Raw genomic sequence first — 21913 nt, 5'->3', positions numbered from 1 at the left:
TAAAATCTATTATTTTTTATAATTCAATGGATAACCAATGTTTAGTGTAAACGTAAATTATCAGTCCATATCATGCCACAAAACTAAATGTTAAAAATTGCAAATTTTGTAAGTAAAAACATAAATAAAATTTACAAATACTTACGTGCAATGTAAACATGGCCCTGAAGATGCACGCACAACTTCACCTACTTTGTATGTATGGCCCTTTATTTGACAACCTCTTCTTTGCACTGCACCCTGGTAGGCATGAGGGAGGAAATGTGGTGGCAACGTTGTCGTCGTTGTCGTTGTGGTGGTGGTGACATTGAGAGTATTCGCCATAGATACTGGACACTCATATCGGGGACAACAGAAGCCTTGTATAGGCTCTTCATGACAACCATGTATAGGAGGTGGACAGCTTTGTTGCAAACAAATAATATCACTTCTAAAGCAGAAACAGAAGTCGCATGGATCATCTCTGGGTATTTGTTGGGCAGATACGTATACTTTTCCTCCATATCGACAAGTGCCTGGTCCAAATGGTTGATTCTCATCTTCATAGTCAGGTTCTTGACCGTAACCACCCGTAGCACTTGGTGCAAAATGACTCTCATCTTCAGATGCTGGTGCCTCATCAGTCCCATGAACTTCGTTAAACCCAGGTTTGGGAATATCAGCTGTAGCCACAGATGATGTTTCTTCAGGAATTTCATGTGGTTTAGTAATTTTATCAAGATCTTCTGAATGCGTAGACGTTTCAATTTCCACCCTAGACGTTGTAGCCTTTGATGTAACTGTTAGGAATTCCTCCTCAGGTGCAGTCGTATCCTTAGAAATTTCTATTGGTTTTTCTGTCTCAGGTTTAGTTGTTTCTTCTTCTAATATAGATGGTTTTTCTGTTTCAGATAGAGGAACTGTCGTTTCATCCTTTGAAGTATATTCTGGTGTAGTATATTTAGTGATATCTTCGTATTTACTACCGCCCTGAATTTCGGGGGTCGTTTCATCGGGTAGTTTTTCTTTCTCCGTTGATGACGGCGTACTAAAAAGTTCCGAAATAGATGTTAATTTTTCTACTTCATGTTCGGGTGTGATTTTTTCTTTTTCATAAAGTTTTGTGGATTCTTCTAAAACTGGTGAAATAGTTACTCTTTCAGTTGTTTCATACTCATTTACAGCCTGTTTAGTGGTAGATGATACCGTTCCTTCTTCTGGTTTTTCAGTCTCTTTAGTAATTATTTCATGCTTTATTACTATGTCATGTTCAGTAACAGGTGCTTCATTTTCTACGGCTAATGTTTCTGTCGTGGATACATCATAATGAATGCTGGATATTTCCGGTCTATCTGTTGTTTGCGGGCTGTATGTTTCCGTTCTATGTTCGGTTATAGAAACTTCAGATATTTCAGGTTCTTTGGTAATACTTTCTGTTTGATCTTCTGGAATAGCAGTTTTAGTTGTTTCAGAATGTAGGTCCAATAAAATAGTGGTAGTTTCTTGGGCCTTCTCCGTAGATGTTTCTTTTTCAGATTCTTTAAATATTTCTGTGACATAAGGAACATTAGTAGTAGGTTCTTGACTAGTTTCTGATTTTTCAGTTATTTTACTTGGTCCCTCAGTTATGACAACTGGTTCTTCTGAAACCTCAGTATCAGATGACGTTACTGTTTGAATAGTTGTTTCGGTAATAGATTCTTGGTCTATATTTGATATTGGTTGTTCAGTAATTGGTGCCTCAGTTGAGGATCTGTGTTCCTTTTCAGGTAAAACTGTTGTAATTTCTACAGAAACTTCGTTTTCAACGTCTGATGGTTCTGGTTCCTTCACAGAAGTTGCCTTATCGGCATCTGTTTCTGTTATTTCCGTAGTAAAATCTTTCTCTGCGAACTCATCATCTGGTTTTATCTTTTGTATGATTTCTGGAGTTTTTGTTTCTTTTTCAACTTCTGAAATAACTGGGTATTCTGTCGAAGATTTCTCAAGAATGGTGTTCTGTTCTGGTTCGGTAGTTTCAGGTTCTTTAGTAGAAGATTGTGTTTGGACTTCATCTTCAGAAACTGGAAGATCTGATAATTTGGTCGATGATTCTACATTTGGTCCTTCAAATTCTGTCTCTTTTGTAACAAACTCTTGAACATTTATTAACTCGTTTTCTGTTATAGGCGTTATAGTCGTTTTTGTAATAACATCAGGTTCTGGCAATATTTCTTGTTCAGTAGAAGATTCTACCTCAGATTCTTTTATTGTTTCAGAAATTATGGGACTCTCAGTAATCAACTCTTGGTCTGGTTTGATATCTTGTTCTGTTTTCACAATTTCTGGTTCCCCTGTGACCTTTTCTTTTTCTGATGTTACTTCTTGTTGAATTTCTGGAATAACTGTTGGTATTACATTTTCATGAGCAGGTATCACTTCATTTCCAGTAAATGTTGCTTCTGGTTCCTTAGTTTCAATAGTTCTATCAGTATTTGGTATGCCCGAACCGACTGTTGTAGACTCTGGTTCAAATATTGGTTCTTGTTCAATTTCAGGTTTCTCAGTAGTATATTCCTTATCTGGTTTAATTTCGATTTTACTAATATCTGGCTCTTCAGTTGCTGATCCCATATCAAGTTCAATCTTTGATTCTGTAACATCTTCTGCTGGCCCCTCAGTTCTTCGTTGACCATCATCAGAAATTATTATTTCGGGCTTATTTGTTTGAGTAACTTCTATCGGTAAGGTTTGGTGTTCAAAGTCTGGTTCTATTTCCGGCTGTTTCGTTGAAATATCTTTTTCAACTACCTCAGAAGAAGTTTCAGAATGTGTTGTGTCTTCAGGTATATTTTGTTCCATGTCAGGCAAATTCGTGGCAATTTCATCACTTGGTTTCTTTTCTAATGGTTGCTCTGTTATGGTTTCATGATCAGTGCTGACTTCTGGTTGCTTAGGCAATGTTTCATCTTCAGTGTGCTGTGATGGAAGAGGTCTATTCGTTGATATCTCTGTTTCAACTTGTGGTGTAAGAAGTTTTTCCGTTGTCAAATTTTCATCGAACTTCTCAGCTTCAGGACTTAACGTTGTGCCAAGATCACTTATAGATGAGGAAATAGTTGAAACATCCATCATTTCGTGATGTTCAACTAACTCAATCATATCTGGCGTAGTTTCTGAATATTCATACTTAGGTTCTGATGTAGATGCAGGTGCTTCTTTAGTACTGGTTTCTAAATCATGTTCAACGGGTTCTTTCTCTAATTCTACAGATATAGTGGATGGTTGAGACTCTGTTGGGTTTGGTTGTAAAACTGATTGAGGTTCTTCTGTTTGAACAGATTCCAATTTTTCTGTTATTATTTCCGGGATAGCAGTTATTTCTACTCCGCTTTCAGTTTCTTTTACATGTGATTCTGGCACCTCTGTGGGAATGATCTCTTGTTTATCATTGCTAAATGATTCACTGGGTGTTGTCACATCTAGTTCTTCTTCTAATGGCGATTTAGATGTTGATGATTCTGGGGATTCAGTTATTTTTTCTACTTTCGGATAAGTTGTTGTTAGTTCATCTAGCTCAGTCGCATGAGTTGTACCTTGATTGTATTTCCGGGTTTCAGTTGGTGATATTTCCACAGGTGCTTCAGTAGGTTTGTCACCTTCTAGCTCTGGCACTGATGGTTCAGTTGTCTGAGAATGATGCTCTTGTTCTGTAGATACCATCATATCGGAATCACTTTGAGGTGTTGTATTTCTATCAATCAAATCTAATTCTGATTTGTCACCTACTGTTGGATGTACTGGAATGTAATCAGGTGATTCAGGTTCAATAAATACTTGAGGAGTAACTTCATCTTGTTTGGTTCCAAGAGAAGGTTCTTCTGTATCAATTTCAGTTGGTTCTGTAGAAATTTCCTCTGTGGGTATGTCAGGTAATTTTTCTTTATCAATAAGAGGCTTAGTATCCATCTTATCTGAGTCTAATGAAATAATTGGTTCGGTTGTGGCGAGTCCTATATCAGACGAAGCTGTTATCGTAGTATCTCCTTTACTTAGTTTCTCCTTATCGTCATGAGATTGCGGAACTGAGGTTGTTTGTATTGTCGGTTCTTGTGTTTGTAGATCATATAATTGTGTCTTTTTATCTTGAGATTCTGTCATAACATCAACAATTGGTTCTAATGTACTAGATGCTAAAGATGTCGCTTCTGTTTTAATTGATACTGTTGCAGGCGATGAATGTTTATCAAATTCGGGAGTTTCGACTGTAGTTTGTGATGTTTTTTCACCATCTTTTGTAGGAATTTCCGTTGTAGGATTTTTTTCTTCAGATACAGTTTCTTCGGAAGGTAAATTATGTGATTCTGTGGTTTCTTCTCCCTTTCCTAAATCTGGTTCTTTGGTATACTGTTGGTCTTGTGATGTGCTATCAGATTCTGGTGTACCGGGTTGTTCCGTATTGGGTTGAGCAGATGTTTCAAATTCTGCAGCTCCAGTTATTTCAGTTTCAGATTTTGAATTAGATGATAAAGTGGATGTTTCAGTGAAGTCATGATTACCAGACACCTCTTCAGTTGATTTTTCTGTCGTATATGATTCTCCTCGTGTAAATTGTTTCTCTGGTAATGTTGTTTCTTCTGTGAAAGTTTCAGTTTGGGCTATAATTTCTGTTGTTTCAGCAATTTCTGGTAGTTTGGTAACCATATCAGTAAATTTGGTAGTCATTGAAGCTTCTTCACTTTCGTGTCTTCTAGTAGGTGTAGTAATAATTTCATCTTGTTTGCTCTCTGTTTGTGATTCTAAGTCAGATGTGGGAGAAGTCTCTTTAATTTGTACATATGCTGTTGTTTGAATTTCAGGCACATCAGTCGTCGGTTTAATAGTTTTTTCCAAACTTTCCTCGCTATCACTGAGGGGTTTTTCTGAAATGAACTGGGATGTGGTTTGTGTCTCTTCTGGTTTATCTGTGGTTACTTCTTGTATTACGTCTGATGTTTGTGAAACCTCATGTAATGGAATTAAAGTTGGTTCCGTTTGTAACGATTCTGTAATTGTTGAAGAAGGTGTTATTCTTTCTTGTGTAGAACTCTCAGTAGATATTTCAGTCTTATCTGGTTCAGATAGACAATTATCACCACTACATTCCACAGGTAATTTTCCAGTAACATCAGTAATGTTTGTCTTTTTGCATTCTTCACCCAAACATTCCGGCAGTTGATTATCTCTGCTTCCACAATTTTCTCCATGACATACAGGTATAACTGTATCTGGAAGTATTTGACAATCCTTACCATTGCAAACCGGTGGAATATTTTTACATGATTCCCCGATACAAGGGGTTTCAACTTCAGGTATTTTAATTGTGTTACATTCTTCTTCATTTTGACAAGGCTGAACATTTTCAGATGTTTTACAATTATTACCATCACAAGGTTGGATATTATCGTTCCTTTCTGTCTCAAGAATTGGATGTTGTTGGCATTCACTATCAGAACAAGTGTCGGAAGGAACTGGTGGTACTTCATGTGGTTGGACGACTGCACCACAGTCTTGTGAACTACATTCAGGTTGAACATTTTGGATTGGTGTTTGTACAGCACCACAACCTTCTGTTCCACAATTAGTAGATTCGGGAGTGTCACTAGGTTTATTAGTACAATCTCTATTGTTACAACTGTCAGAAGGTGTGGGAGTTTTATCAATCCTATGAATGTCACATTGACCACCTTGACAGTCAACTGCCGGTGTAGGCGTTGAACTAGTTGTTTCTGACATTTGGCTATGGGGTTGAGGAGGTAATGTTTCTTTGGAGCCATCGCATATATATGTTGGGCAACACGCTTCTGACGATTCATATGTGGTTACACAATTACTCATATATTCTGGAGGAGGACTACACATTATTGAATCACATTTGATGATACTGCTGATACATTTGCAATCAGTTAGACAATTATTATTACTGGGTACGATGCTTTCATTTCTGTACGTCACTCCATTTTGCAAGCAATCACCTTCACCGGGTATTCTGCCTGGACCTTGGGTAGTTGTAATATCTTCAATTTCATTTTCTTGTGCATTTAACGTGGTGGTTTCAGTTTCGCTTTGTACAACAGTGCTAAATGTTTCTTTTAATGTGTGATCGAACAAAGTACTAGATTCTTTAACTGATATATCACTTGTTGTACTAGTAGGAATTTCTGTAATAGTCTCGGGTGGTATAGTGGCTTTAGTTTCAGTCATAGTAGTAAATGCTTCTTGTTTTTCTGATATAGTTGTTTTAGTAGGTTCAATTGACGCTGTTGTATATTCTTGAGGTGCCTTTTCTGTAGTAATATCAATAGGTATATGGGACTCTTCTTCTTTCCTAAAGGCCGATTCCGTTGTTTGTAAAGGTATTTCTTCTTTAGAAGATGCGGTAGTGTAATTAATGTCGATATGAGTTTGTTCCGTTTCTTGATTTGTTTCTGTTTGTTCAAAAACTGTTGTCAGTTTTGGCTCTGATATATGTGCAGATTCAGTAACATCACTAGGAACAGTATTTAATGCACTATCGGGTTCTATGGTAGTTTTTTCAATTTCAACTATCGATCTAGAAGTAGTATCTGTATCAACTAAATCTTCAGTGCTTGATAATCTCTCATCAATAAGACTAGGTGTCTGCATTTCTTTGTCTTCAGAAGGTTGCAAAGTAGCAAAATCTTCTCCACTTCCTTCAACTTCCGGCTCAACAGAAGGTAAAATAGTTGCGATAGGCTCTTCTTCTTCTTTCCTGTATCCACTGCCTTCGTCAATCACTCTTCTCGGTGGTACTAAAGTAGTCATTGTTTCTAACGAAGTTTCCGTCGTAAAATCAAGTGACATTTCAGTAGGCACCTCATCACCTTCACAAATATATGTGTCGGGGCAACACTGACCCTCACGAGGAGGTTGAGAAGTACAATTCTTGCCTTCATTTTCCATAGGAGTACCACATTCTTGGACTACACATACGATATCACCTTTCATACAATAACAATGCTCACAAGCTTTTTCAGTCTTTATTGAGGTACCATCGGGGAATATTTGATCATTATGAACGCAATCTTGCGTCATTTGTGTCACTGGTGATAGTGTTGTTGTAGTAGTCAACAGGAATCCAGGTGTAGGCCGAACTGTAGTGGACATGTCATCCAATAGGGGCATTTCGTCTTCAGGGTGATCTGAAAAAATGGAGATATTTACCTTTAGTAGGTGGAAATCGGCAATATCAGATTTCATAATTAAGTATTGCAGTATTTATATCGTCTTTTTCGGAAGGTTTTCAGTGGTATTTCAATATCGACTCATGTGCATAACTTGTTTTCTTCTATATAAATATATACCTATATATATTATGACATTTATATCATCATTTATCATCATCAAAGCTAAAATTTATCAAAAAATACACTAATGAATAAATGGTACTTACCACATGAATATCGCACTGGACAGCAGACATCCTTATGGTAGATAGGGGTACATCCATCTACGTGAAGAGTACACTCTTGCATCACACAAGTCGTCATATTTCGAATGCAGTAACAATGTTCGCACGGTTTGTTTGGAGTCGGCGGCACCTTCGAACCCTCGGGGAAGTATTTGCCGCTGATGCTGCAGCCATACTTGTCCAGCTTGCCGAGACCAGTTGCTCCATATTCAGCTGGCGACGATGTTGACGTTGATGTGAGTAGGTCAACTGGAACTGATTGTTATTACAATTAATATTTGGAATAATATTTAGTAGACACCACAAAATTTAGAGACCTAAATTTTGTAACATCAAATATATTTGATGTTATACTAGTTAATATTGAGTATCGATAGATATTTATTAAGTTAGGTACTTATATCTCGACTCATTTAAAACCTTGAAAGCAGTAAGGTCTATCCAATGTTCTTTCACGACAGTTGTTTTAATTTCGGCTTTAAAATCAACTCATAACGTTTACGACAGGGATGAAAAAGTCCAGAGTAGTGAATTTTGAAAGTATATAGTCTTTCTCATTGAATGTGATAAACTGGTGTCAGATTTTCAATTTTTACAACTATCTACCGCCCTCTAGCAAACTAGCAAACTACATAATGGAAAAAGAATTACCATCGGGACAAGTCACGATGGGACAGCATTGGTCCGCTCGCTTCTCGACGGTGCAGTCCTGGCCGATGGGCTTGGTGAAGGGGCACACGCGCAGGTAGCACATGAGCATCCTATTGTGGCACGTGCAGTTGAGGCACGGCTCGTTGGTCATGATCCGGTCGCCCTCGCCGTAGTGCTGGAAGTTGTAGTAGCAACCCTCCGACACCGCTGGAAGGTTATAGTCGTCAGGTTTAATAAAAAAAATTTGAAATATTAAAAATAATCTTTATAGTTTTCGAAGTTGCGAAGATCATGGCATACGAGCTTGCGGGTTGCCTGATGGTAAGCAAAAAAGTTTAATAAAAATATTCATTTATTTGTTTATATATACAACGATGACTGAAAATTGATTATATTTAAAACAGCAGCTGCCTGAACGATTCTATTATATTTCAATGATCATCTTCATACGTTGTTAAAATAATTATAATCATCTAGCAGAGACAGGCAGAGATGACTCAAAATAAACCCATCACGAGGGCCGATGCGAATGGGTGGGTTTTAACGACAGTAAATTTCGGTGAAACCAATGCCTGACCTGCCCAAACAATTTTGGTCACCCATCCAATGACCGACCACTGACAAAGTTGCTTAACTGCCACTGTCGCATTAGGACAAGTGCACAAACCACTGCGTCACCGAGCTCCTTAAACAACAACTAAGTAACTGTATAATAAAAATATTTACCATCGTATACATCTAATGCCGTCTGATTGTTAGTCGTGGGAGCTGAAATAAGAAAAATCACTTATAAGTAAAATCTATGTAAAAATAAAGTAATATAAAATAGCAAAGATACATTCTTTGTTTTTTCACAAGTATGGTATTTATGAAATCATAGTCGCCTGAATTCGTGAAAACGTGATATTTTACAATTTTCTTATCGGCCTGTGTATAATAAGTTCCGCTTACGTTTGGCCACATGATGTTTCACGCTTCCCTATGTACATTAGTACTTCATTACTTCCGACTGTAATAGAGTAACAAAATACGACACTGTATAAACGAAGTAAGTTTTTATACAAAAATGTAATATTTGACACGTCCTTTTATCGTCCTTAGAGATATCTTGTTGCATTCAATTTGTGACAAAAATCGTGATGTGTGATCATCATGTGCATTGAGGAGTTCCCTTGTTGAAGTCGATCCTGGGTGCACCGGCATGCATCCGGTCATGTCTATAATAATAATAACTCATTTTATGGAAACTAAAACGACGTGGAAAATTAGGTACAACTCTGTAGTACTTAGTAGGTAAAATTTAACTTGCAAGATTACACAGAGAATGACAGACAGATGGGACTTGTGAAACTAAACAAAAACTTGTTAAATGCGTATTAATTTTCATACATACATTTTTTTATCATTTTTCCAAGAAACTTTTAGTAACTTCTAATGTCACGCGCTACTAATAAACACGTCACAGCTGTGCAGGATATTGGCTGCAAATCGTTCGAACCTCCAATCGGTCATAGTCTCAGACGATTTACATTTCCGTTTTACTGCGTACGAGTATAATTACCACAGACGGGCCGGGGCGACAAAACTGTAATTAAAGTAACGGAGAGCGTCGTTAACATCGGACCTGCGGCTTGCACGGCGAAGCTCATTTGAGTAAGAAATGACCACTGAGCTATCACCACTGAATTCTGTGATAGACATAAATGTACCGCAATAAGCAAAGGCCCATTAAAATGAGTTATGTAATCCATTCATATTATACTCGTATTACTGCGTGTGCTCATAAATACACATTAATTCTAAATTTCATTACTTTATAACCGTTTCAGAAGAACAGTGTATCGCTCGCCCACTCCAGCCATCTGACATCTTCGATTTAACGGTCTCTAGGAATGTCGTTTTTGCCAGTCGTGTTTACAATTATTCTGTTTCCGCCTCACGATTGACGACCCATCATAAAATTAAAACGTTATTTAAATATGCATCACATGAGAACTCAGCTTGCATGTATGTATGTATATTACACACAGATTCGATCCATGAATGATAAATGAAGCCAACGCAATCTATCTGAGTAAGATCTAGATGACTGTCTCTCTGACCAAAAGTCACAAAGCATGAGACAGATATAATATGTACCTACATAAAAATTCCTCAATTCTTCGTGACGTTGGTGGCCAGCGTAATTCCCATGAAAACTAATGAATCGCTTTTACGTATAAGTGTGACGTTATAAATGGCTTTGCACGAACAAAAAACCACTTAATGCAAAATCGTGCGCTTAGAAACACGGCCTCAAGCAATCGAAATGAAGAGCCACTTGAATTTAAAATTTGCACTACATTAATATGGATTGTCGTTTCAATGAATGAATGTCGGCGTGGTCGCCATGCGCGATGAAGTTCACACGGTAGACCTAAACATTGTAGGTCGCATTTAAATATACTTCCTACGTATAATATAAATTCTATAGGAATTCTTTGAAATAACCGTGTGGTGGGTACAAAATCTGCAGGAGGACAAAAATAGCGTCATCCAGTGAAATGCATTGCGAGCCGCAGCCACATGGACCTTTACAGTTAGATGTTATTTATTTGCAACAGCTCTTACGAGGAACCGAGCTTTACCGGTTACCTACTGGAAGGTTTACATTAGGGAGATATGTGATTTGATATCAGGTGCCAAGATAAACTTGACCTCATTTTATGTTTAGTTTACTGGCAAGTAAGTTATCGCAAATTTCACGCATAATTTGAATCCTACCTATCAATATATATAAAACTAAATAAATAAATAACTGCTAGACGTAGGAAGCTGAAATTTGGCATGTAAATTCCCTGGGGAGTGTAGGTGAGCACTAAGAGAGGATTTTTGGATTTTTTTCACCCCGAAGTGGGTGAAAGGGGTGAAAAACTTTTATATGAAAGTTCTACACCATTGAAGTTAGTGACTTGAAAATTTGGATTTTAGTTTACAATAAATTAATGAATACGTGTTTTAGATTTTTCTGAAAATTAACCCTCAACCCCTTTGAAAGGGAGTGAAAGATTGTAAGGGACTTAATACAATTTTCAAGATAAAAAGCTGAAAATTGGTAAACATACTCTTTGTAGTAAATAACTTGAAATATTAGGTAAGAGGAAAAAGAAGCAAATATAATAATGAATTATCTATAATTATGCATTATATTTTGAAAATCTCTAGGGGAATGATTTAGGGGTGGAAATTTATATGAAACTTCATTATTTTTGAAGAGAGACCTATAAAATGTTTAATTTAAGTTTGTAGTTAACAAAAAACCAGGTAGTAACACGTCATGGAAAATGGGACGGCACGCGTTACAGAAAGTAGGAGTGGGAGTCGTAGTGGAAAATGGGCGAGGCAAGTAGTGGGAAACGATGCGGGACACATTGCGAAAAACGTAATGGGACAAGTAGCGGCAAACTGGAAATTGAACTAAAGATGAGATAAAATATGAATTTGAATCATATATGTTTACCAGTCTTACAGAATACGCGTTAAATAAATTATTGAGATTTTGCTATGAAATTTATGCAGGCGAAGCCGCGGGCAAAATTTGTTTGTTACCTCTTAACGCTCTATCTTCTCAACCAATGTTCTTGAAATTATCATACATGTAGTTTGAAGTACGGAAAAGGTCATGGGGTACTTTTCATCTCGGAAAATTAAATTTTCCCGTGGGAAAATCACGCAGGCGAAGCAAACGCTATTTATATACAAGTAGCTATAAAATTTTAGGATAAGGATTACGTGGGTATACAAAATTTTCTCGTAGCTCTAGTCTGATAAAAGGTGATGGTATTATGTTTTTTGAATAAGTATTATCGGCCAAACAGATTAAACGGGTCACCAGACGCAACGGTAGATACCTGTTTCTAAAAATTTATATTACAATAAAATAAAAGAATTACCGTGGCATCGACAAAACTACATTAAAATTCAAAACGTTCCGAATGCCGAATACTTGACTAATTTAAAAACGACAATATTATTAGCATTTTATTAGCCAAAAGTCATTGACCACGTCTATTATGATTAAGAACTTCTTGTTATGAATGAAAAAGTTAATTATTAATAGTAGCATTTAGGACAGAACATTTCTCGTGACATTCTTTTTTTTTATTTAATTGATTTATTTTACAAACTGCAAAACCTCCTAAAATATTGGAATTTCTTATAAACACAATTACACATGTAACTCCTATAATTACGCTAACAGTACCGATTTTCTATGTATATTGTCGTGCCGTAAGAAACGATTAACTAACAGTAAGTTACTAAATAGTTTTCCAACTCAACATTAAGATTCAATAATGAGACATAAGAATACTCAAAGCTCAGCGCCAATGGCACTGCACTACAGGTACAACTAAGGTACACAAACATAGCAAATGGAGGCAAAAAGCGCCAATTTTCAATATTGTTGCAGATTTACGACCAAAAGTACCTTCTATGCAATCGTGGTGCGAGTTTAAGGAAAAAGGAATGATTTAGTGTATTATCCTGAAAATAATAACACTATTTTAGGTTATGTTGTGCATTATTTGGTCAACTGTGGTCATAAACTGATATAAACTTGATTTTGACTGAAGATCTTACCTGTATGAAGTCCATATTTTAATAAGTCTTCACGTGTGAAGTGTTCCGAGCTTCTTTTCGACCGTTTACTGACTCGAAAGTTTTACAGCATGAGGCGTATCCCATAGTTTTCAAAGTTTTTTTATCTTATGGAAAACGATATTTTCTAATTTTTCGACACCCGAATATGCTACATTGTTGTATATTTTCACAAACGAATGCTTACATTATGAAAGGATTAATAAAGTACTCTAAAATAACATTTTTATCGACATAGCAAAAGGCGGCAAAACTTTTGTGTACCTAACATACAGTGCTGTATTCTGGCGGGATAAATGTGCAGATTACTGTACATTTATCACTCCCTATTGAAAAACTAGCGTAGCTAAAATCCTCTATTGATTTACAAATAAATTCAATGTTTGATAAATTCAATGTTGAATGCATTCTGGAGATGACTAAACTGCTGATAACAAATGACTCGGATTGAATTTTACGTACACATGTAGCTTAATCGGATAACAAATATGTAAATTTTTATGACAAGTATTGATTTCACACTCAGAACTGGCTCTCAAGAAAATAAATAAAAAAATACCGAAACACATTTTCATTCAGTCAGTTCAATACGTGTTTTATTTTTTAAATTTTAGTTATTTTGAATTGCATTCTATTGGTAATCGAATCAAGCAAATTATATTTGACTAATTTTCCTGTTTGTTTTTCCTGTTAATTGTAAACGTATTTTGTGTGTGTGCGAGAATTAATAATCACCGTTGATGATTTAAAATTATAAATTTTTTGTGTTAATTCACGTAGATTTTACAACCTTTTGTTTGTAAATTCATCTTGCAAGTTAAAGTAGATCTACGATCTTCCGCGTGTCGTAAAATCTCAATAGTGATGATAAAATCTTATGCCCAAATAGGTGGATACATAACATATGTGATGTCAATATAGCACAATGTATTTTAGGATAACTCACACACATCACATGTCAGCTGGGGTTACGCAATGTATTTGAAGATACCTTACAAATCTACACCTGTAGGAGTATACGAATTAAAAGAAACTCATATACATTCTGTCAATTTTTGAGCAGTGAGTGGTGAAAATGGTTACCTGCAGCCGAGCTCGCGATGCACGCGGCCAGCGCCAGCAGCGCGCCCGCCGCGCGCCTGTCCATCTGCCTCCCGTCTGCAAAAAAACAACAAATAAATATAAATAATTGTAATTAATATGTATTCTTATGTATATATGTATTTTGTTCATTTTTTTATATAGTTTTCTATTCACATTGTACGGTATTACTTCTAACTTGCTTGCTATTGTATGCATACAATAAGTCCAGCATTGTACATGTATCTTTCTTGTATTAATTATAATTAACGAACTTATTTTCGGGCAATAAAGTTATTACAAACAAACAAATAAGTAAGGACTAATCACACAGATTAAGTTCGCCACAAAGTAATGTCAAGACTTGTGTTATGAGATAATAACTCAACGACACTATATATGTACTATAGATAAATATCTAAGAGCCAGGTCAACCTATATGATGATCATTAAGATACAGAGCTCGTCCTACAATGACACAATGAATTACTTCACCCTCCCTAACAGCTTCAACACAAACTAAGTAGCCACGATAAAGAAAAAAGTTTCCTTTATTTTACACCCACATGAAGTTACCTACTTGATGACCTAAAGGTTGACGGTTAAATAAATGCGTGTATTTTGAACAATAAAGACTAAAAAATGCTCATCTAAGTGAGCGACTATTTTGCGACGTCGCAAATAATTTTCGCAATGAATTATCAAATAACATACTTCTAATAAAAATACATTAGTAGACGCGATAAATCACAATAATCAAAAAAACGTATAGGTTGAGCAAATAAAACATTCATTAGCCCTTCTTTAACAAACTTATTTTTTATTCTTCTCATTCCCCTAATTTACATAGATTATTCTAAAAGTAAATTACCTACTCGAACCTAATTTCTGCACTTGGGTTGTTTTGGAACTTTGTGTCATTACCATCGCTCTTGACTCTATCTGGCGTTCACAAATATTGTACTCTCCCAATGAATATTCCCCACAAAACAACACACTGCTGCTAAGCCTTTCTTTATCTAATTACCTCTGCAACTCACTTAGCTTTAATTACTGAAAAGTTTGCATATTATCAAATTAGACATGGTATTGCAATTTACTGACGTCTGTAATAAGTTGCCTCAATAATTCCGTGACGGTTCACGAAGTTACATTTTCATTTCAGTCGTAAAATTGTTGGTCAACACATGGTGGTACAGGATTTGTTATGTCATTTCTTGAGTTAAGCCGACATTAAAATATTACTCTAATCAGACTAACAAAAATACTAACAATGAATATGAGCCATTTAGGTTTTACAATTGAGCTGAAAATTTTCACATCGAACTTTGATTCGTCTCGAAACGACGTTTGTATGAAAATGTTATTTTAATTAGTTATGTACTTATTTGATACATTAATAAATACCTATAAAGTAACCCTATTCATGAGCGGAAAGGACGCGTGCCTGAGTGGCGGGACGAGGCAAGTGGCGAGGAAGGGCTCGGCCATGTGTGCACCCTTGTGAAGATGAGACGTTATCCGATGTAGCACACACGCGTCAAATAAATCTAATGTATTCCTGATGTGCTCGTCAAATCGCATTAGCTATATCGCAGATTTTTCTCACAAGATTAGTTTTCTAACTTTATTCAAAGTACGAAATTTATACAAATCTATAATTACTGTTTAGATTCTATTACAATGAATAAGTAGTATAAAAGATTAAAGTCATATATATTCTATCAATTTATTGTAACTTGATATGCAATTACGATATCAAGGAAACACCATAATTCAAGCCATTTTATTCCAGTAAATCATTGTGTACGTTTACCGTATGCCATTCACTACCTTACAGTGTATGCGAAGGAACGCGGAAACGCAAAAATGTGCCTATTTACCTATGAGTGAATAGGGAGTTTAACTGTCCATTCACTGCTGCACGCGGTGACTATTCAAAACAATGTTAGTACTTTTAAAGGATTTTCAGCACAACCACACAGCTACATTCTGGAAACCGCTACAATATAAACTTTTAACAATATTCTTTTTTTCTTTGTTGACGGCAAACCCATATAGTGTTATTTTAATCCAAACTTTTTTCCATCCAAAAATATTTGTGTATAAAGGCCCAAAGGCTGATGGTTGAGCGAAATGTATACTCTTAATTGACTAACATTAATTTCAAAATTATGATAATCGTTAAGCAGTATAAGTAAGAAAACTGTATAAAATTGCAATCTCTATTACTTATTGTTTAAGTCTCACGTCAATAAATTTATTCGCATTGACTCCACTAAGGCGTCACACGTCAATGGTTTACAAGAATTAAATTTTTTGCGTAGTTAATGTTGCAGTAAAGTATTTATAACCGGCACTGAAAGAGTCAATAGCTAGCAAATGGTTGTAACTGCAGGCTGGAGGCTGGCCGTGCGTTACCGTGGGAACGGGGGGCTTGCCTCTCGTGCGCACCACATCGCTACGCTACATATCTACGAGTACCTGCTCATTACGAACCATACACACCTTTCACGTACTTTCAACAACCTCCCCACAGCCACTAGAAGCGGAAGGGGCTCGTATTCTTTCATTGTTTTTCTTTCTTTTGTAATTTTCTTTGAATTGCATAAAATATGTTTTAGCAACATTTTTACACAATCACATACCTACATATTATTTCCGAAGAAATAAAAATTGTCAAAAACAATGACTATTCTCCAAATTGTAATGATTCCACTTATTGAGGTATGAATGTATAGGTTTAGTTGTGTTGGTGTGTATTTTGGCCGCGTCCCTCCGTCTAGACGCTCTCCGCAAGTCACGCCGGGAGGGTGAGGGTGCGGAGAGAACTCACCACTATCTATTTATTTGCTCTACTAAAATACCACGTGTTCGTGACGTTAAGAGCATCTCATTGTCGTTAGTCTAATAGTACAATACATTTTCACCGCATGTTTTTATGGGAAAATGAAAGCCCCTAAGCATGTAGATACTGTACTTTCATCTTTACATATATTTCCACTGATAAAGGTTTCTATAAAATAAAGTTTAAGTATTAGTATTCGGCAAGTCAATCTTTCAAAAATATTTTATGTTCTGCCCACATAAGTGGTAGGGCAAAGCCTTTCTAAGAAATATATATTTTATTTATTAATTAAACAAAACGTGGTTAAATTCAACTAATATAACCGTAGCTATTCTTTTTTTTAAAATATTAATGTTGACGTTGATGTAAACAGATAAAATAGGAAACGGCATATAATGACGCTCTCACTCAAAGTAATACGCTACTTTAAATTGTTATGATTGTCCAATCTCGGGAACATCAATTCTTGCTAACACACAATGGGGCCCAATTCCCAAGATATAATTTGGGGTACCGTTTGCTCCAGCGGTGTGGCGTAAAAAGTAACAGTTAATGCGATTTATATAAAGCTTCATTTGAAAAGCATGTGGCGGAAAACCTCAAAAAATTTGGGTTTAATTGTTCCCTTGTGACTGTGACGAGCGCTGTCAATGATTAGCGTAGAGCGTAGAGATGTAGAGCTACAGCGTTACGAGTGCTACGATACTTAACCGTTGATTTGGTTTGGTACGAGAACGTCAGAAATTAAAAATGCCAGATTTGTAAATCGCCAGGTCTTTGTAATTTGTCACAAATTGCCAGATTATTAAAAAGACAGATAAATCTGTCTTTTTGATAAATCAAAAAGACAGGATTGCAAAATGACAGAGTACTAAAATGACAGATTTCGTTTTAAAGACAGAGTTACTTTCGCATTAACCTTTTTGAGGGTTATCTATATATTTACGACTAAGGGTTTGATGAAAAAAAAATTTTTTTTGTTTCAGTTCTTTGTATGGAGATTACAGACCCTTAAAATAACTTTTTTGTAGCGCCATCTGTTGACACTTGATGTAATCAATTAGTTAATATGCACAAGTGCTCATATTTATACCCAAATTATTAATAATTTTATGTATTATATAATAAATTTATTAAATTATTAATATTATTTCCAATAAATACTACAAAGCGTCCAAAAAATATTATACCCATTGCTAAAACAAAACGCACATGATTGTTACATTAAAAATTAATATCTACCTTCGAATTCATTGGCAGATGTATATATGTTGATTTGGGATCTAACAAAAATGCTACAAATATTTGCCCACTGGTTTATGATTTGTTGCCAAATAAGACTGAAGAGACGTATGGTCGTTTTTTTAAAGTAATGAAAGATTTATTGGGCTTAAGCATGGGCTATTTTAAGTGCGATTATGAAACTGCAATAATTAATGCTGTTAAAAATGTGTTCCCTGGTACAACCATCAATGGTTGTATACTTCCAAAAAGCCGTAAAAAAGGCGAAGGATTTAAAATTACGTGACCATAGTATAGGTTACAATATTTATTTGTAATTTAATATTTATTATTTATTGTTTTTTTATGAAACAATTTGCACCTTTTTATTTGTTCATGCCATTCTTTCTTGCATATTTTTGGCGTAACGTCCATGCTTAAATACGAATTCAAATTAAATAATTTGAATTCGTATTTAATAAGTTCGCATGAATAACTATTTAGATTATTTTTATAATTACTAAAGATAATGAATGATGAAGTAGTAAAAAAGTATTCGAGAATTACCAGAGCTCTAATTAAATTTACCGAGACGCACTCATACTCGTATATTACCCGATCAGTGGCAATATGTGCTGCTATCCTTTATATGGTATGCAACATGTGTCACTACTTAGTATGTCCAAGACAGGCCGCTTCTGCCGTTAATCGACCGCTACACTTCATGACAATTATCGCCTAATAACGATGCAGAGTACTTTGCGGCCGAATCTAATATCGACTCGACGTCGCCTCGTCCACGACTTCTATGCTAATCACTTGTAATTTACGACGGACGATAATCGCGACAATTGTACGTGAGCGCATTGTACGAATGAGCGCACATTGGATGTCTACGCGTACTACAAACATACGCTTAATGTTTTTAAATAGTGTTCTGCCGAAACTATGGAAACCGAACATCTCGGTCCGATTTCAATTTTAAAAAAATCAATGTTACATTTTTCAAATTTAAAAATACTCATTGTAATTTTAGAGTAACCTAATTTATGCAGAAAAACGAGGTTTTGACGAGTTGAAAGGTTCAGTTAAATTGGTTTAAATCAATTGTGGTAAACTAGATTTTTAGGCGAAAGCAAGAATTCGAATCCGGTCATTTGGTTGATCACTAGCTACGTATAAAGATAAGTAGGTAAGTATAAAGACATGCTTCTAATTAGACCACCCAAAACGATGGTTCGTTGAGAATGACAAAAATAGGTCTGTTTCTGTCGTCTGTCGGAGGGAAACCCTGGCATAGACTACCAAATCGATCTAGGCGAGATAGTTAGCATGGCCCGATTGTTATCGGGCTGCGATCAGATTGGGTTAGAAGTGTATAAAAGTTGTTTCGGTACGCGCGCCGCATCGGGGGCAGCCGGTGACTGCGCCCGCGTGACCCGCCGGTCATCGCGGCTCGCATCTACTGCTGTCTCTAAGCCCTGCCTGGCCGACCACTTTTATTATATTTATATTAACTTGAAGTAGGTATATATTACCTACATCAAGTGTCATGAATACTTATTTAACGTTTTATGAATATTTAACACACAACATTTTAATTTGCCGTTAATGCATATTTACTGTGAATATTTCCTACTGAAGAAATATGTGAATAAAATAAATTTACCTAAGCTATCTTATAAAAGACTAGCTGCGCCCCGGAAGCTGCTCCCGTGTACCAAATTTCATAACAATACGTTCAGTACACTTTACGTGAAAGAGTAACAAACATACACAAACACATACATACTTACAAACTTTCGCAGACTTTACATACACCGTATTTCTTGGGTTTGAATTTCTGTTGGCAAATTATGTAATTGCGGAGTGTAAGAATAAGCTATAGCTTTATGGAACGAAATTTATAAAATGCAGAATCGTAACGCGTTCATTGTGTTGTAGAATAACAAAGATAAAGCATAGATATTACAGCTTCCCGATCTCTGATCCGTTGTCCAAGAAATTGGTGTCAATGCTCGCTGCGGTTGCAGTGTTCCGAAATTATGTGTTTCACAACGACATGCCGCGGCCAGCGACCGCGCACCGCGCCGGACACCCAGGTGCGCCCTTCCGAGCTGATCTGATCGAGACTTTGTTTCCAAAGCCGTGCTGGTTCTATGTCGCTGATCTAATAATATCAATTGAATATGGGCAAAAGTTTTGGAGTTTATCGTGAACAGACAGACAGACGCTGCAGAGGACTTCATTTTATAATATGTAAGGAAGCTTTGGCCTGTGGATTCGCACGCGTGAATTTCCCACCTAGTCACCCTATTATTCTCCATAATCTTAACTATATTCAGTTTTGTGATGATTGGATATGTAAATGGGTCGTGAAGAGGTAACAAATAATTAAATCTCAATCATTTCTAATACTGGTTGGGTCTGGAGCTTGGATATAAAATCGTTTGGGAAATCCATGCTCCGCCGCCGCCGCCGGTCCCTCACTAAAACAATAATAATTAAGTATATCTTACTATGCAATTTTTTATATATAATGAATTTCCGTATAACATGCAATTTTTTTATATATAATGAATTTCCGTAGATTTAGGACATTGGTATAATAGGTATAAGCTGAAAAAGCAAGAACAGCATTTTTGACAATTCGCTTTTAAATTATAATATTCTTACTTTTTCTGACCTACTCACGAATTGAATTATATAATAATTTAGTAAGCACAAATGGCTCATTGATAAGGTTATGTTAACACCAGACAATAGCGTGTAATTAAAAATACGTCAAGTACAAACAATTATATTACAAACGAAATCCAATACATGTCAAATAAAGAAATACAAACCATGTTATTTATTTTATATTAATTTATCAGTTATATGTTATGTGTTGTAAATGTCGATATTTGCGAACTTTGACTTCATAGAGAGCTGTTTACCGTAACTAAATATGGCCATAAGAGGTATAAGAAGGCTGTTTCTACAGCAATTTCCAATCGTTTTGAGTAATCCAAATAACCGAGAGCTATTAATTTATTTTAGGTAAATCAAGATGAAAGATAATCAAGAGGTGATAGTCGCGTGGAAGTAAGTCGACGCGACATCCGGCCCTCGCTCCATCCCGAGGGACTCGTACGAAGTTGGCAAATATTAGTTTTCTTCTGGAGGAACTCACAGTTCGTTGACCCGTGCAAATTTTGTGTCGCAATCATAATACAGAAATTCCTACGGGAGAAAATTGATCTAGTAGGAATTTGATTGATAGAGTGACAAATTAATGTCTTTCACTCACATCCAAACTATCGCATTTACTATATAGTTCGAAGGGAATAGTAGGATCATGCTCTGTAGACTACATCATAAAGTAGTTTGTCAAAGATTTTTGCATGTCATCACACGTTTTAAATGATAATCATGCGATAATAAATCATGCGTCAGAAAATGAATATCTTAATGCAGTTGCTTTAATATAAAACTGATCAATTTGTAAGTAATTGAAAAAAAGTAGGCAGCAGTCAATTTGAAGTGGTCACCAGAAACTTTTGAATTTAATCTATAGATTACCATAACTTCAGATAATTATGTAATTTATTCATATTTGTATTTAATATTTCTTTCTATTTGTTATCGATTTTCATTTAAAAGTAATACGACCTATAAGAACTATAACATAGGAAGCATAGGGCAGCTACGAGTTGCAATGCGCCTGCGCCGATGCTACGCTCTCGCAAGCACGCAACGAGCACGTATCGTTAACGTAGTCCGAATAATCACCAGACGAGACACCGTTACACATAACTTTAACATTCTACACAACTAACGAATAATCTTGTTTCCATGCCATTTCGTGTTTTCGATAGGATCGAGAACTTACGCACTTACATGCAAATTCATCTTGAACTAGTCTGGCTTTGATATTTCACGGGCAATTATATCTCACGCAAAATATTAAGGTAAAAGTTTTCGCAATGCTAAAGGATGTCTACGGGATGGAGTTTGTAAATTCTCAGTCATTAGAAGCAATATCACGAAGTCCATCAAAGCTC

General features: G+C 35.9%; 1 protein-coding gene across 1 annotated transcript in view; it reads right to left on the bottom strand.

Annotated features, from left to right (window-relative positions):
- Positions 1-21913, bottom strand: part of tnc (tenectin) — a 36534-nt gene that overhangs the window by 1528 nt on the left and 13093 nt on the right. Inside the window, exons 2-6 of the mRNA XM_053767515.2 lie at positions 13802-13876; positions 8807-8848; positions 8081-8287; positions 7412-7684; positions 146-7160 (exon numbers count right to left, since the gene is read on the bottom strand). Coding sequence (XP_053623490.1) covers positions 146-7160; positions 7412-7684; positions 8081-8287; positions 8807-8848; positions 13802-13865 — 7601 coding nt within the window. The 5' untranslated portion in view covers positions 13866-13876. The remainder of the gene's footprint in view (positions 1-145; positions 7161-7411; positions 7685-8080; positions 8288-8806; positions 8849-13801; positions 13877-21913) is intronic.

This window comes from Plodia interpunctella, chromosome 3, assembly GCF_027563975.2.
Source record: "Plodia interpunctella isolate USDA-ARS_2022_Savannah chromosome 3, ilPloInte3.2, whole genome shotgun sequence".
Lineage (NCBI taxonomy): Eukaryota > Metazoa > Arthropoda > Insecta > Lepidoptera > Pyralidae > Plodia > Plodia interpunctella.
This window is presented reverse-complemented; position numbering and strand designations above follow the sequence as displayed.